At 33.4% G+C, this 18,559-nt stretch overlaps 1 protein-coding gene across 1 annotated transcript in view; it reads right to left on the bottom strand.

The window, feature by feature from the left end:
* Positions 1–18,559, bottom strand: part of katnal1 (katanin p60 subunit A-like 1) — a 51,840-nt gene that overhangs the window by 14,103 nt on the left and 19,178 nt on the right. The window contains exons 5-8 of the mRNA XM_028799340.2: positions 18,053–18,180; positions 12,961–13,066; positions 3,269–3,427; positions 649–775 (exon numbers count right to left, since the gene is read on the bottom strand). Coding sequence (XP_028655173.1) covers positions 649–775; positions 3,269–3,427; positions 12,961–13,066; positions 18,053–18,180 — 520 coding nt within the window. The remainder of the gene's footprint in view (positions 1–648; positions 776–3,268; positions 3,428–12,960; positions 13,067–18,052; positions 18,181–18,559) is intronic.

Here is an 18,559-nt window from a genome sequence, read left to right as displayed (position 1 = left end):
ATTTGTACTACAGTATTTATTTATTGTCCATCCACTTCATTGAAATGTAAGTTATTTTTCAATAGACAAGTGCATGACTTAGATTTATTGTCTATTACTTACATTTCTAGCCAAAATATATCACACTATAAACGAGTAAAAGAAACAGCATAGCTAGTTTATGCAAAAATACAAGTTGAATTTCCAATCTTCATATTTGAGCTCAAAGGTAATACTTCCAGCTACATTTCCAAAAGTGTAGTTTTCAGCAGTTTACAAAATGCATTTGTCTGTATAATTTGACAATTGGTGAAAGTCTTAATTTTCATTCTAATGATGCTCCTAACATGCAAACTTTTATTATTTTTCAGTTTCTCCGGTCTTTTACAAATGTATTTGGATAGAATATTTGAGAACTATCTAACTCAAAGATACAGATTCTATAGTGATCGTGTCATTTTCCTGCCTTAATCCTTTCACTTTGTCCTATTCCAACAATTTCCTATTTTGGTTCTAGACCGGTGCATATAATATAAATTTTCTTATTTCACAAAACAGTACTTTAGCAACACACCCTGGACAGAAAAGTAAGACAACCACAGTACTTAATTTTAACATTTCCCTGTTTTCTAATGGCTACGGCATATTTTTCATCATGACTGTTCTTACCATCCATCTGCACAAGAAGCTCAGATTTCACTCTGCGGCTGGCTTCATGTTCATCAGAAGTCCCTCTGCGACTACAAATGGAGTCAATTTCATCAATGAAAATTGTAGTGGGGGCATAAAATCTAGCCTAGGAAGGAAGACAGAGTAAACATTTTTGGTTCAAATAAAATAACAAAAGCAATGTATTAATATTTCAGTATGTCTCAAATATCATATTTATCATCACTATTTATCATATCATTTTCCATATTAGTGGGCTGACAAAACTGTTTTCTAATTGTCCCTCTCAATCACTATGAGCTTTGAAATGTATTATGTTACATGTACATTAGATTATGTGACTGTGAAAAAGGTATTAAAATTAGTGTACAATAGACATTACTGTTTATTTTTTAAAATATTAATCAAATTATATGTTTGTGGGAGTCTGGAGTCTAAATTTTCAAATAAGGATACCTTATTTTTTGCTGTTATGTACTATAAATGCCTAAAATGTCTTGAAAAGCAGACAGTCAGATTTACTCATTAGCTAATTATTTAAAACAGCATTCTGGAAATGTGGAGTTGACAAAGGGTAAAACACATATTGAACAAAGACATCTGTCCATTGAGGCAACACTAACTGCTGACTTCTGAGTAATGAATGTGCATCCAAATTATTAATCTAATGTAGAAAACATGAGATACTACTTCTTGCCTTTCTGAATGCTACCCTTGATCTGCTGAAAACTAATAAATGACATAAGCAAGTAGAACCATAACAAAATTTTTGACAAGAACAGGACATTTATCAAAGCATATCACACCAGTTACACTCCTTGGTAAATGATTCCCTATATTTATGCTTGAAAAAATAAAATAACATTTTTGTAACCTGGTATTTTGCCAAACCACTATGAGATTTTGTTTATATTGTCAGAACTAAATACTAATAGTTTAATAATTTCTATCACTTGACGTGTATACTGATTACTGAAGAATTTCTAGCCTGGATAGACTTTTCTGTTGTTGGTGTTTTTAAAATGCTGTGTTAAAAAACACTCCATGATTGTGCATCTATGACTTTCTGTTCCTGTGTTATGATATTTGGATTTTTGTTTTTCATTTTTATCAGTTGGGTAACTGAAGTCCCCCATCCCTTAACATCCCCCAGTAAACTGTTTTTTTCAAATTATTAAAAAGTTTTACATTGATGCATTTATCTGACTTTGGGAATCTACAGAATATTCCTTGTGTCTTGCTTATGTCTTTGCTACTTCTTAGTCACATCCAAATTTGACTAAAGTAAGTTGTAGCCTATCACATATCAAGAACTGCGCATAATACACTTAAGATTAAAAATTAAGACAAATAGATGCCTGTAATGAGGTTAAAATCAAATTATTAAAATGACAGAAAACATAGTCTAACAAATAGGTACGTTGTAATGCCTAATGATAGCTGTGAAAATAAGATATTTGATAGCTCTTTCTGGAGCAATGTGTATACTTAAGAGCATTAAGACCGTATCTACTACTACAAAAACCCTTAGGCATTCTCAAAATGTACAATTTCTAGCTTCAGGTCCCTGTTGTGTACTTTTATTTAATAGTTTTGCTTGCTTACAGATACCACTTATCTGCCAATATCTCAAATTTGTCTATAGGCATTCTTCTGATTCTAGGTTATCTATATATTTACATTATTATCTAAAAAAACCCAAGCTTTGACTGCTGCATAACCTCAAATTTAACCTGAACTTAATTAGAGAAAATTCCTCTGACCATAAGGCATTATTTTATGTGTTTAAAGGACTCTTCCACACGCTACTCCCTGAATACCCATGGCTTACAGTTTTGTAACCAGCATCTTTTCAAAAACAATAATATCGTAGGTTCAATTACAGTAAAATATTTTTGTTTCTTCTTCAAAAAACTGTAGAATCCATATAAAACATTATCTTCTCATTTAAGCCTACATTATCACACCTGTCCTGCATAACTTGTTCTTATTCTTACAATCCACAATTACTCTAATTAATCCCCTTGGGAGATACGCTAATTAATCTAGAGATACCAGAGGCAGCATGATCACCTTTATCATATAATGGGCCAAAGTTTGCTAATTTCCAGTCTTTCAGAAATCATCAATGGAAAGCAAAAAACTACATATTCATGTGAATATTTCTGCTGTTGGTCAGCAAACTCTTACAGCTGTTATCACAGCTGCGTGATAGTTCCAGAGCACTGGGCTTGAATTTTACCTCATCAATCTTTGTGTACAATTTGCATGTTCTCCTCCTTCATCCAAAACATATGAAAGTTAATTGGTGACTCTAAAATGTTCTGTTATGAATGAATGCTGCCAGCGTATGGTATGACTCCCCAGAAATCTATCATTGAATGAAGCACATTTAGTAAATAGATGGCTAAATGTTTGGGCTTGGCAAATAATAACAGAAATAGACACACTCAAATCAATGAACTATTTTCACAATGTCTGTAATTTTCCTCCAATACAATCTTTCAATTGTAGCTCTTTTGAATGTATATGCTAAAGTAAAAGAGTAAGTATAAATATTAGAAAGGAAACTAACAGACTGTCATGCTTTTCTTACTATTCAGACAAAAATGCCACTCACCATCTCAAACAGAAGTCTAACCAGCTTCTCAGACTCTCCTCTGTACTTGGATGTAAGTGTAGAAGATGATACATTGAAGAAAGTTGTTCCACATTCAGTGGCAACTGCTTTAGCTAACATTGTCTTGCCTGTACCTGGAGGTCCAACCATCAACACACCCTGAAAAAATTATTTAAAAAAGCGGTTTTCATGTCAAAGATCAAATTCAAGTTCAAGTTCATGTTTGTTACATATACAGAGTACAATGAATCTATCTATCTATCTATCTATCTATCTATCTATCTATCTATCTATCTATCTATCTATCTATCTATCTATCTATCTATCTATCTATCTTACTGTTATCTGGTAAAAATATAGGTAAAATATACTTTTGCACTTGAATTAAAAATAAATACTCTAAGCACTTGGTTCAAAGCTACTCTTCACTTCCATTTGTTCCCTAATTATACAATGCATAACTGATATGTAGGATACTGATTAAAAATAAATGTTTTGTAAATGTCTGAAAATATAGCTTCTTGAAAAAATTTAATTCTGTAAATATTAAAAATTTCTATTACATAAATAAAAAAAATCAGGAAAAACAGGACTTACTAAACATCAGTTATCTGTTTTAAGGGGCTGAAATGAGTCTAGATAGACTTTCATTAATAAGCAACATACTACCTATTTTTTTACAAAAAAATTTTGTCTGAGGCATACATCTACTTGCACATGCACTAAAAATTAGTATATTAGTATTAATAATTATTTTAAAATGTAAGCCTAATTTTAGGCCCATTTAACTGTAAGTATCACTATAAGAATTTATTCACAGTCTACAAGCTTTTTATTAATTATGCTATTGACAACAAATAATTATTATTTAAAATATTAGGATTCTTGAGGCATATTACAATTATTTTGCACTGTTTCATGTCATGCTGAAAAGACTTTTTTTATAGCATGCATTGTATCCCAAGTTATAAAATAAACCTAGTTTACTTGGACAGTCTGTCCTGCAAAAATATGTATGAATTTAAAGAGGTATCATAAAGTGTGTTATTGAACATTCTTCTCATTGGCTTTACAAGTACATACATACTACTAGAAAGTTTAAATACTGTATTTTGAAATATTTTGTAAATATTCAAATAAAATAAACATCCTTAAAGATACACTAGTATAATAATAACACAATTTTACAGTGCACTATAGGAGTTTAAAAATGAAAATAAGAAGTGTCAAGCATTATGTTAGATCAGGGGTGGGCAATGTCGGTCCTGGAGAGCCGCAGTATGTGCAGGTTTTTGTTCCAACCCAGTTCCTTAACGAGAACTCAATTATTGCTGATGAAGCACATATTGCTTAAGTGACATTTTGATGCTTCATTTTAGTGGTCTTGCTTGTTAAGGTTCTCCAACCTTAATTGCTTATTTCAATCTTAAACTGCTGCATTCAGTGTTTTAATTGCTCCTTATTAGCAATAAGATGTAAAAGATAAAGCAGCCAGCAGTTCTCCAGCTAGCTTTTTTCCAATTACATCTGTGTGTGTTCATCATGCACTGTTTGATTTAATAAAACACTTAATAGAAAAATGTGACAGACTGAAAATGATCTGTTTTAGGCTTCAAATCATTTGGATGATATCCTTGGAAAGGAGAAAAATCTACGATATAAGATCCTTACATTGCACAGACTAACAAAGCCATACAATTAAATAAGGTCTGAGATTGGCAATGATCGGTTTCTAATTAAGCAATTGTGTTGGAATGAAAACCTGTAGCCATTGCGGCTCACCAGGACCGACATTGCCTACCCCTGTGTTAGATCAACAATCAGAATCAGCAAAGCACAAGATATAGACTAGTGGCCTGGCCATTTACTGTAGTTACCATGTTGTACATGTAGTAGCTTAATTTTTATCAATGCACCACAGAAACACACATTCCAGTATATACAAGAGTTATGTACTAAACAAAACAAGTTTAAGGGTAATGTAGTTTCACAATATGTTACTTGTAATTACTTTTTAGCTTTCCTCCTTTCCACTTTCTCACCCACACAATACCAGGTAACTTTGCTATTAATTTATAATACTTTCGTAAATCCATACACATTTTTACTATAAACTATTATAAATAAATAAGTGATATTTAATAAGTTTGAAATAAATAAGTTCATAAAAATTCTGCAAGTCTTTTTAAATTGATATGAAATATAGATAGATTTTCATCGATGATTCTTTTTTTGGAAATTTCATGATATATAAATTAATAGACCATCAGCTGCTTATAATCCATAAATAGATAAAAGTTTATGCAAATTTCAGTTCTCCTGTTAATTTCACCTAACATCAACCTTAGCCTGAAAAATTATGTGAACAGAAACAATTAGCAGCTATTGTTGTAATTCACTAGTTTCCACTTTATTATGACTCTTTTTGATTTTAAATACAAATTCAGGAGAATTTTATTAAAATATACAGAAACAGAGTATATTGTACTCAAAAAAAAAAAAAAAAAAAGATTAAGTATTTTTGAAAGTTTTCCAGTAGCACCACCTACTGGGCAAGGATAATTACACTTTTAAGTCTTAAAGTGTATATTTTTTGCTTTCATGGTTTTTATAAGTCTTTCTATTATAATAAAAAAATCCTGGGACGAGATGAGACTTTTAGCCTGGGACGAGACGCGACTTTTTCGGTGAGATACTTTATGTCCCGCTTGACAAGACTTTGTGCCAAGAGATTTAGCCACGCCCAGTGCCGTAAATGACAAAGTAGAACGTCGTAAAGAATTCAAAAATGTTTGCGCGATACACATGCAGTGCAGGTCAGAGATAATGAAAGTACTAAAATTCGAAAGTCTCAAAAAAATTATAGTAAAGATCGCATTAGTGCAAACAAGCAGAAATTATTACTCGGTGAAATAACGGAACAGCAAAAAGAGATCGAATATATTGTTCAGATTTAAACTTTAAGTCGGAGACTTGTAGATTGTCTAATTCGTGTTGCCATCAGGAAAAGTAGTGTTTCTTCCCAATGAAGAGGCATATCTGTGAGAATTAAAAGATTTGTTGTTTGGTGAAAGTGAAATCCACATACGCGAGCAGCAGAGATGCAAAGTGGCTGGCGCGTAGCACAGGCCGAGGGGGTTGGCAAATGAAGCGAGCAGGGGGCTAAGCCCCCTAGTATTAAAAAAAAGAAATACATTAGAGGGTCGGCTCAGGTTGGACGGTTGAGAGACAAAGTCAGAGAAGCGAGATTGCATTGGTTTGGACATGTGCAGAGGAGAGATGCTGGGTATATTGGGAAAAGGATGTTAAAGATAGAGCTGCCAGGCAAGAGGAAAATTGGAAGGCCTAAGAGGAGGTTTATGGATGTGGTGAAAGAGGACACGCAGATGATGGGTGTAACAGAACAAGGAGCAGAGGAGAGGAAGATATGGAAAGAGATGATTCGTTGTGGCAACCCCTAACGGGAGCAGCAGAAGAAGAAGATAAAAAAGAAATATAAGATGGCAATTGTTTTCTTTTAAAATATGTAAACATTAAGTAATAACAAATACAGAAAAAAAACAAAAATCATAATTTTATTATAGAGTGTTGATGTGGCTGTTTTAAATTTTTTTTTTCTTTTAAGTATTCTTACAAAGAATGGCCAGGTGGCACAATGGGTAGTGCTGCTTCCTCACAGCTGTACTAAATAGAGTTCATATATTAACCATGTCACTGTCAATATGGAATCTGCACCATCTCCATTTGTTTGCACAGGTGTTTCTCCAAATACTCTGGTTGTTCTCTCACATCCTGAAGATATGCATATTAGGTTTACTTGTGACTCATTAGATGGTATGAAAGTCAGCATGCTTTGTAATGGAGGATCACTTCATCAGGACAGGCTACAAATTTGCAAATGATGCTTTCAGAATAAGCTAAGGTTCTTTCTGATCCTATACATATACAATGCTAATGAAAATTAAATGAAGTTATTTCTGATCACTGTTTAATTACATTCGACTTGACAGTGTGACATCTGGATTATAACTGTCAAAATTTGCAGAAATTTTGAGAAACTTACTGTAAGCATGATTGCTGAAAACAATTGGTATCAACTAATAACAAATAATAATGAGACCCTGAAAAAAAGACTTTGGATACAATAGTTCCCATCAAAACAAAAGTGATTAAAGAGCATAGAAACTCACCCTGGTTTAATGAGGGCACTCAAGCTCTTAAAATAAGAATTTCAAAAACTGCAGCATAGATGGAGAGCAACAAAGCTGCATGTCTTCCAAATTGTTTGGACAGAGAGTGTTAAAAATATAAAAAGCTCTCTTTAAAGCCCACATGGACTACTATTCTAAATTAATAGGTGCCTAATCTAACAAATGGGAATTCTAAACTGCAATGCAAAATACCTACAGACATAAGAAGTGCAGACTTTGTGAACTTTTTAATGAGAAAATTGACAATTAATTTCATTTCTAAAATGAAACCAACTACATCTTAGAACCAGTACACACTAAACTAGTGAAAAGCTCAATAGATGTTCTGGCAGCACCTATTCTTAGAATTATCAATATTTCACCACTGAATGCCACATTTTCTGTTGAACTAAATGTGTCAGTTATCAGATCATTACTTTAAAAGTGAGAACTAGACACACATGCATTTAATAATTATAGACCCATTTCAAATTTACCCTTTCTCTCTAAAATACCTGAAAAAGTAGTTGCCAATCAGCTTCAGTCTCACCTTACACATTACAGTTTATTTCAAAAAGAACAGTCTGGATTCCGCACCAGAAATCATTCATAAACGAGACTAACGTGTTGTAAATGATACTCTGATAACCTCTGATGAAGGAAATTCCTTATCAATTATATTGTTAGAATTAAGCTCAGCATTTGAAACCATTGATCATTCTATTTTATTACTGAGGCTGGAAAATTACAATGGGCTCACAGGCACTGTGCTTGTCTGGATTAGTTCTTATTTATAAAATCGTTACAAGTATGAACAGAAATGTGCTGACAGTACCCCATCATTATACACAGAAGTGAGATATGATGTCCCACAGGGCTCTGTACTGGCACCTTTACTGTTTTCAATTTACATGCTTCCTCTGGGAAATACTATTAGAAAACATTACATTAAGTTTAAATAATATGAGGATGACACCCAATTATACCTTTCTTTGAGACCAAATGAGGTTTATTTGATGTTGTCCTTAATTAGATGTGTTAGTGAGTTAAAGGAGTGAATGGATTAAAACTATGTGTCTCTGAATACTGGAAAACACAGAAATGTTAATTATTGGAGGGAATGATGCTAACTGAAACAATGTTCTGTCACTCTTTAACCGAGTTGAAATCACCACTAGTTCTACCCAGTCAGCACGCAATTTAGATGTTATTTTTGACACTAGCATTTAAATTAAAACACACAAAACTATCCAAAACATACTTTTTCCTTCAAAAAATGTTGGAAGATTAAATGTTTTATAAACTTTGCACACCAAACCCTCTGGTCTGCACTACACGCCAGCCACTTTGTGTCTCTGCCGCTCGCGTTTGTGGATTTCACTTTCATCAAACAACGTATCTTTTAATTCTCGCAGATATGCCTCTTCATTGGGAAGAAACACTACTTTTCCTGATGACAACACGAATTAGATGATCTACAAGTCTCCGACTTAAAGTTTAAATCTGAACAATATATTCAATCTCTTTTCTGTGTTCTGTTATTTCACCGAGTAATAATTTCCGTTTGTTTGCACTAATGTGATCTTTACTATCATTTTTTTGAGACTTTCAAATTTTAGTACTTTCATTATGTCTGACCTGCTTTGCATGTGTATCACACCAACGTTTTTGAATTCTTTATGACGTTCTACTTTGTCATCTACTGTTTCTCATTTATTTCCAGCCCCGGGCATGGTTAATCTCTTGGCACAAAGTCTCGTTTTGCGGGACATGAAAGTATCTCTCTGAAAAAGTCATGTCTTGTCCCAGGCTAAAAAGTCTCATCTCGTCCCAGGATTTTTTTTTTTATAATAAGAGAGATATTACAGATACTGAGAAAATATTGTAATTCATGTATATAATTCTGGTAGGAATGCATATTGCAATGTGTTATTCACTAGATGTTTAAATCATTCTTTATGGAGCTTTTGATTAATTCAAAAAACTGCTGCAAGAAGTATTACACGAACCAGAACATAAAAACACATGACTCCAGTTCTCAAGTCCTTATGCTGGTTCTAGTTAAGCTTAGGGCTGATTTCAAAATCCACTTTTTAACTTATAAACCTCAGAATAGCCAATGCCCTACTTACATATCTAAATCATTACTTACAAACCAGAGTGCACACTGAGATGTCATGATGCTGGCCTACTTATTAAAGATTAATAAAATAACTTTGGGGGGTGAAGCTTTTAGTCAGTTTTAGTTACAGGCTCCAAAGCTGTGGAATGATCTGCCTGCTAATATAACAGATGTCCCTTGAGTCTCACCTATTAAGTCCAGGCTAAAGACTGACTATTTTAGTCTAGCATACCCTGACTAGAGTAGCTGATTAGCTGTGCATAATGAATTTCTATTTGTTAGTGATTTGTGCAGAAATATAAGTAATACAGTATTTATAAACTATTACTAACCTGCCTATTTGATGTTTTTTGTCAGTAACTTGATGTGACACTTGGTACAACTGCTGTACTGCCAGGCAGTTCTCCTTATATGGAAATGTCATGTTGGATAAAGAAGCGTTGGAATCACTGTTTGGAAAGATTCTCTCATCTGATTGGACAGCCAGCACAGAATCCACTACAGAAAACCCAGGTGTGGGTAAGCAAGCCAGTTGGTGTAGGTCTCCAGAACTGTGACTTTATTTTTAACTTTCTATTTTACAATTTAAACCTCCACCATTGGCAACTGGCCATAGTTCATCAATTAAGTAATAGACACACATTGCTGGTTTTGATTTATGTTTAATGTATTTTAACAAATCTCCACTTATATGTGTACCAGTTCTGTATTAATTAATTAGTATACTTGTACTTTAACTGGGAAATGTTCACAGCACTGTGCGCCTGCTCAGTGAAGGGCGCTACACAAAAAACAAGTTGCACTGTATTGTATTATTCTACCACTGTGGATCACACCTTTGGTAAATTCAGCATCTTAGATTTGGTTTCATTAGGAAGAGGATATAAGCACCAATAAGCTCCTTGTATTCTGTTCAGGGCTTTTTTTGCGTTATTTGGTTTCAGAAAAATATTTTTACCCTTTTACTGTGTATACAGTTAGGTTCATAAATATCTGGACAGAGACAACTTTTTTCTAATTTTGGTTTTGTACATTACCACAATTAATTTTAAATGAAACAACTCAGATGCAGTTGAAGTGCAGATTTTCAGCTTTAATTCAGTGGGGTGAACAAAACGATTGCATAAAAATGTGAGGCAACTAAAGCATTTTTTTAACACAATCCCTTCATTTCAGGGGCTCAAAAGTAATTGGACAATTGACTCAAAGGCTATTTCATGGGCAGGTGTGGGCAAGTCCGTCATTATGTCATTATCAATTAAGCAGATAAAAGGCCTGGAGTTGATTTGAGGTGTGGTGCTTGCATGTGGAAGATTTTGCTGTGAACAGACAACATGCGGTCAAAGTAGCTCTCCATGCAGGTGAAAGAAGCCATCCTTAAGCTGCAAAAACAGAAAAAACCCATCCGAGAAATTGCTACAATATTACGAGTGACAAAATCTACAGTTTGGTACATCCTACGAAAGAAAGCAAGCACTGGTGAACTCAGCAATGCAAAAAGACCTGGATGTCCACAGAAGACAACAGTGGTGGATGATCGCAGAATCATTTCCATGGTGAAGAGAAACCCCTTCACAACAGCCAACCAAGTGAATAACACTCTCCAGGGGGTAGGCATATCGATATCCAAGTCTAACATAAAGAGAAGACTGCATGAAAGTAAATACAGAGGGTGCACTGCAAGGTGCAAGCCACTCATAAGCCTCAAGAATAGAAAGGCTAGATTGGACTTTGCTAAAGAACATCTAAAAAAGCCAGCACAGTTCTGGAAAAACATTCTTTGGACAGATGAAACCAAGATCAACCTCTACCAGAATGATGGCAAGAAAAAAGTATGGAGAAGGCGTGGAACAGCTCATTATCCAAAGCATACCACATCATCTGTAAAACACGGTGGAGGCAGTGTGATGGCTTGGGAGTGCATAGCTGCCAGTGGCACTGGGACACTAGTGTTTAGTGATGATGTGACACAGGACAGAAGCAGCTGAATGAATTCTGAGGTGTTCAGAGACATACTGTCTGCTCAAATCCAGCTAAATGCAGTCAAATTGATTGGGCGGTGTTACATACATACAATAGCCAATCTTGGGATTCAAACCCACTAACAAGTATGCCAATGCATTATTATTATTATTACTATTATTAAAAATATTGATTTTTAATTCAAACATTGTCTTTTTATTTCCTTGAACTTTTCTTTACTCCAAGAACTTGCTACCAAAATTATTCCCATCTGTCTCCACAGTTTAATCAAACTAAAAATAACTACACTTAGCGGTAATTAAATAAAATAAAATTTAAAAAATTCAAAACACAATGAACTGATTATACAAAAATGCAATGTTTTTGTTTGTTTCAATACACTGAAATTGACAAAACCAAATACATGTGTTTCTCGCATAAATTCTAAAGCGACACAATTTATTTCTTAACACTAGAGGGCAGTATTGTATAGCAAACTGCAGCACTGTGGTTACCAAATTTTCTTCAGTGCTATGTGATGTGCACTTCTATAAACGAGTCTGCTTTTGATACTGTATCTTCTGCATAATTTTATTTAATGATTAATATTATTTACACAATATATTATCATATATTAAGAAAGCTGCCATTTTTTATTTATACCAAACTCAAAGCATGTTTTACTTCTATCAGTATTATTAGTCTGTAATAAATTATGTTTTATTTATATAACTGGTACATAAATGTTATCTAACACAATTTTTTTAACTCAGTCAATCAAGTTTTCTTTCCAAAACCACCTTTAATGTTTAGGTGCTTTATATACTGTAAAAATTCACAGTCAAATGAATCTAGTAATGCCAGAATTTAGAGTATATAACTAAATATTGACAAGCAGTGCAGTAAGGCTAACTTAACCAAACACAAAAATGATTACCATTAGACATATAATATATAGGATAAACACAATACAAAATCAAAATAACTATGTAGCCATTTAAGAAATAGAAAGAAAATTATAACAAATTTTATTTCCTAAAACATATTCTAAACAACTTTTCATTTAAGTACAACAAATAAAAACTTAAACTTGTCCACCTTTAGTACAACTGATTATACTGAATGCAAGTTTTGATGGAACATACTGTTAGCGAATCCTGTAAATTTATAATGTAAGCAGCCTTGAGGCTTAGTTAGAGAAGGGATGTGGTAAACACAAACCAATGCGGAGTGAATTATCTTTAAAAATAGCATGAAGGGAAAATGATTGACTTGCAAAACTGTTCTGCTCATAGCATTCTTTTCTAAAAAAGAACAAATAAATACCATAAAATACAATTTTATAAGTATTGACTATTTGTTCAAAACATAAAAAGCAAAAAACTAAATGCATCAAAAGTGTATATTGTAATAGTCACCTTCCACGGTCTACGAATTCCCTTGAAGAAGTCTGGCATCCACATTGGCAACACCACTGCCTCATTCAGCAACTTCTTTGCATCCTCAAGATCTGCTATGTCATCCCTAATGATGCATTTAGATAAAAAAAAATCACTTTCACTCTAAGTCCTTTAAGTGCTTTGATATGTTTGTTACTAAAGAAGAAGACACTCCAGAAAGTGGAACAGCAAATTGTGTAAAGTATAAACCCCAACTTAAATTCTGAGATTATAGATTAGCAACACAAGAAGGCATCAGTGCAGTCATTTCCCATCAGGGGTATACTACTAGAACATAACTATCTGAGACAGGAGCTGGAAGAGACCTGGAAAACACTGGAGGGATTCTATTTCTCTTTTGGACTTGCAGTACAATACATAAGGAATTCCCCAAAAGCAACTGGAAAAAGTTCACTTATGTAGGTAGGTCTGGTCTGTCCACCTCAAAATGTTGCCACTGAAATCTCTAATAAGGATAAGCAGGTCAAAACTGATCTGAAGTGAAGATATAGTTATGATCTCACTGTGTTTCTATGACTTTCCACATACAACTCTGATTTCTACTCACAATGAAATACATGCTAACAGTCTATAAATTCCATACATTTGACTAGTATCTAAATGATTTCCTCAGGTGTTGATGCTGCCAGTAAAGATAAAAAGGAGACATAAGTGTGTGAATAAGTTCTGAGAATATGCCTTCTGATTATACCATTCCTTTATTCGTTACATTAACACTACTTGTGTCGTTTTGTCTACTTTGCCAATCAAGATCAGGTGCCTAAAAAAGGTGTCTATAAATTAATAGTTCCACACTGCTGGATGTTTTCTAAGTTTATACCCCTGAATATCATTTAAGTGATTCCATAAAAGAAGAGATAAGGTTGCACCCATTAGAACTTACATAAGGTGATTTTCAGCATGGTGACAGAGGTGCTCTTGCAAAATGTAATATATAACATTCTTAAACCTGCTTAATAAAATTGAGGGTTGCTGAGATCCAGGGACTATCCCAGCAGCACTAGACACATGACAGGGAATAGCCAGGGACAGGGTACCAGTCCATCTTGGGTAAGGTCATTTACTTCCTACTGTACCATAAGGTGAAAATATATCAAAAGTACAATTTTGACTCCACTTACACATATTAAAAATGTCTGGCTATATTATGTTACAATAGATGTTTCATAAGAAACATTTTGAATGCACTGTAATGTTGTATAAAATAACTATTTATAGTAAAGATTTAGTATCTTGCAGCACTGAAACTTTATTTCATATAGTTTTTCATGTTCAAATATTTTTTCATGTTCTAGTCATTTCCACATTAGTTTTCTCTGGACGCTCTATTTTGTTCCTGCACTTCAACGATGAGCATGTTTGCTTAAATTGGCCCAAAATGAGTGTATGTATGTGTGTGTGTATGTGGGTGGGTGGGTGTTTGTGTGCGTGGTGTGTGTCTGTGTTCCACAATGGTCTGGTATCTCTTTCAAAATTGATTACTGACTTGTCCTTGAGTCTCATAGGATAGGCTGATCTTCCATAAACACTGTACTGAATGTAGTGGCTTCTGAAGACTAACAAAGAGTATAAACTACAATATTTCCAAACCTGGTGGAAAAGATGTATGCAGTGCAAAATTATTTTTTGATGAACAGCACAGAAATTGTACAATTACTATATTCCAGCATATATGTTTCAAAATAGAAGGGTCATTGTGACAAATTTGTCACCTCATTCTGAAAACTCAGACAACATGATGAATACCTTGGCAATTCTATCTTAAATGTGGTTCATAACAAAATAATTATAATAATGAAGTAATTTACAACAAATCTTTCTTTCCAAACGTAATCCAAAAATTGAACTGTGTAGGGTTCTTTCCTAATACAAAGACAGTAATATTTTGAGAATCTGCATAAAACTGTCAGTTTTACTTCAGATGAGTCTGCTGAATTGTTCATTCAACATCTTAACCCCTGGAGTAGAAAACGGAAAAAATCAGCAATATATTTTAAAATATTCATATTTAGTGTACATAGAAATAGGGCTAAAGGAATGGACTAATCAATAAAAAAAATCAAATAACATTTGTTAAACATTCTTAACATACTGTACCATCTACTGAATTTTTATGAAAATGCCAACTTGATTTATGTACGATTGGTGATCATCTTTCCAGATTGGCTGTCCTCAACTTATATTGCACTTAGTGTGGTTTAGTAGAAAATTAATTTAATAAGGAAGGACATTTATAGATAAGCAGTGAATGAATATAATCAAATAATAGAAATTGTGAATATAATGCAAATGTGCTTGAAAAAATAAATAATTGTATGGATGAACATGTTTTACACAGTTTAGCATTAGGTAGCAAGCACTGAATTGTTTTTTTTCTTTTCATGACACAGTAGGACATTCCATTGGTAAATTAACACAGTTCATAAGCAACCATCTAAAAACAGCTTACCTTTTAGTATTCAGTATAAAAATAAGATTTTGTAATGTTTAATAAAAGCTGGTTTGTAGAGTTCAATTTAAAAACAGATTTGAATATAAAAAATGTTATTAGCTTACAAATACCTCTCTGACATGTGTTACTGTAATTATTTACACATTTAAAAATGCATGCAATGTGCTAAAGCATTCCTTCTGGCTATCTGGCATTATTACATTTTAGAACAGCATATTTTTCTTTAGCTAAAATATACTTGAATATGTCCTAGAAATAAAAAAAAGGTATTCATATTTAAAAATGTTAAAGAAATAAAATATGAATTTAACAGATATATTACACATGCAGTATTGTAAGTAACAAGAAACCAATCAAATAAACTGACTGCAGGTAATCATTAGGGTTTCACCCCAGAGATTTTTTTTCTCCTGTGTCAGGTTTGTTTTTCTCTTCTTTAAGCCTACTGGTTAACCATTCTTACTTTCTGCCTGCTTGACTATTTTATAAAATATCAGTTTAAAGAACCTGGTCTTATTTCAAATGACCAATATGTTTATGTGTATTGCAACAGACTGGCACCTAGTTGCCACCATTTACCTACCCTTCAGCCTTAGAAAATAATAGACAACAATAGGTCACAATGCAGAATAAGACAAATAGATAATACAGTACAATGACAACCACAAAAAACAGAGTTACATAAACATACCACCGGGATTACTAATTTGGTTACCTACTATTAGAAAGTATAGTTCTGTTTTTTCTTGACTTTCTGCTAAATGTACAGGGTAATGTCTCATTTCCTAGAACTGACTCTATTCCCCACTGCTTTAATTGTACGTACAGTATTACAAAAAATATGATTGTGTAGCTTCTAATTTAAACTAATCTCTTCCTTTTACTGTCTGCTGATGGAGTATTAGAGTTAGCTGAACATGAAGATCAGAGAACTGTTTAGGAAAAAAGTAAGTGATTTGGATGTTGAAAAAAGCATTGGGCAAAAGGCAGAAACCAGCCCATTGCAAGGGACCCTTGTGCACATACTTACAGGAGGTGAACTAAGTTAGCCTGCATTTTTGTGAGAAACTGACAGGAAAATTGTGTCTACTCCCTATAGCTGTGAAGAAATAGCATCAACCATTTAAACACTGTGCTGGCACACAGAATATCTGCAATATCTTGAAAAATAACTGATATTGTACTTAATAATGACCACTGACCAGATTGGTGAGATTAAAAACAAATAAATAAAGTAGCTGTCACCAAAATCACCAACAACCTTCAAAGTGCAGGGTTATGGCATGCAAAAAGTGTAAAACTAAGCCAATACATTTCCTAAAAAATGAGTTATGGTAGAAGAGATAGAGATAAAACCTCAAACATAATGACAGTAAGGCAAGGATGTGTAAAGGTAATGTTATGGCCTAGGCATACATGAACACCTTCAGAACAGGCTCGATCATCTTTACTGATAATATAACTATGGATGCAGAAGAAGAAGAATGACTCCAGAAACACACAGAAAAACATGCCTACCTATATACAAAACAATATCTTCATATTCATTGTCTGGTGCTTCACATGCAGCCAGACAATGCCATCAGAACCAAGAAGGTCATCTCAAGGAAATAAGAACAAAGTTTTGGAAGGGCTACGTTTGTCTTATATTTTTGTGGCAAACTGTGTATGCATTTCACTTGCTTAATGGTCAGAACCAACTACAGCAAAATATGACAAGAAATGGCTGCATCAATGATATTGCAAAGCATCTCATATTAAGAGTATGATGATATTGGAAGGTCAAAGGCTCCCATATTACATGTAAAGAATTTGCAACTAATTTAGAACTTTAAGTCTACTTAATGTTAATTTGCCCCATTGCTTATAGTGTGCTCATCTCAAACAGTGGTATAAGGCAGAGAAAATACATTTTGTTAAAATATGAAGGTATACAGTATATGCATAGAAATAAGAGATCTTAAAGATGCATTCTCCATAATATTTTTTCCTTACAAAATTAAATTGAACATATATAAAAATAATCTTTTTGACTTCCTCATCTATACTCATGGATTGCTACCATAGAGTATCTTTGCAAACATTAGAGGATGATCTGCACCTTTAAGCAATATTCCTTGTAATAAATAAACACATTAAAATCAGTTTTCTTCAATAGTATTTTTCAAAGTGAGTAAATAAAAGAACTTAATCTTTTGTCAATTCATTAAGTGGAAAAACCAATAATCAACATATGTTCAACAGGAGGTCCATATTAGTAACCTTAGTATTCTTCTGATTTACTTGGCTGTACAATTTGCAAAAGTGACTTGTAGTGAGTATTTAGCATAACTAAATTACTGAAATTACTGTAATTTTAAATGACTAAATTCTTAGTGACTGCTTGAAGCTCACATATCATGTACTTGGAACTCAAGTTATTTTTGGTTCAAATAGTCTAACAATAATATGAAGATAAACTTATTTTTTTGTAGCATACAACATTAAACTATCTAGTTGGTAGACTGCAACACAGTTATGTTTGAGGTTTTCTTGGATACAAAGCTTAAACCTTCAAAAATCAACGATGATGAAAACTATTACAGAAAAATACATTACCAGTGAACATTTGGATTCCTGGAAACAATGTCCCTTTCGAGTGCTTCCACCAAATCTTTGTCATATCCAGTACCATCAAATTTACGAAGGTCACCATCACCTCCAGCATCCTGTGGATTCTTTTTTCCCTGTAATAAAATTAAACATTTGTAAAATGTTTCTAATAATCCCATTGCTTTCTTTAAAAAGGTTTGAAACCACCCAAATATATGTAACAATACATAATTATTTATAGACCAGAAATGGCGCACTGCACGATAATGTGCAGTGAATACACTTGACTTGAGCATTCATAGTTTTCATCCTCTTTCTCTGTACGTTTAGCATTCATTTGCTCAGAGGTTGATGCGCTTGCTGCTTCCTGAGCAACTCTTCTTTTCTCCACCATAGCAGTCCGCTTTTCTCATTAAAACAGATTAAGTTAGTGTTTATGTTGCAATTGCTTAGTACATTTTCCTTAATTTTTCACTTGAACTGGCACTTAAAAAAGTCTTCAATCTGCCTCAA

Source organism: Erpetoichthys calabaricus, chromosome 4 (assembly GCF_900747795.2).
Source record: "Erpetoichthys calabaricus chromosome 4, fErpCal1.3, whole genome shotgun sequence".
In the NCBI taxonomy this organism is placed as follows: Eukaryota; Metazoa; Chordata; class Cladistia; order Polypteriformes; family Polypteridae; genus Erpetoichthys; species Erpetoichthys calabaricus.
The sequence above is the reverse complement of the archived record's forward strand: the minus strand, read 5'-3'. Positions and strand labels throughout refer to the sequence as shown.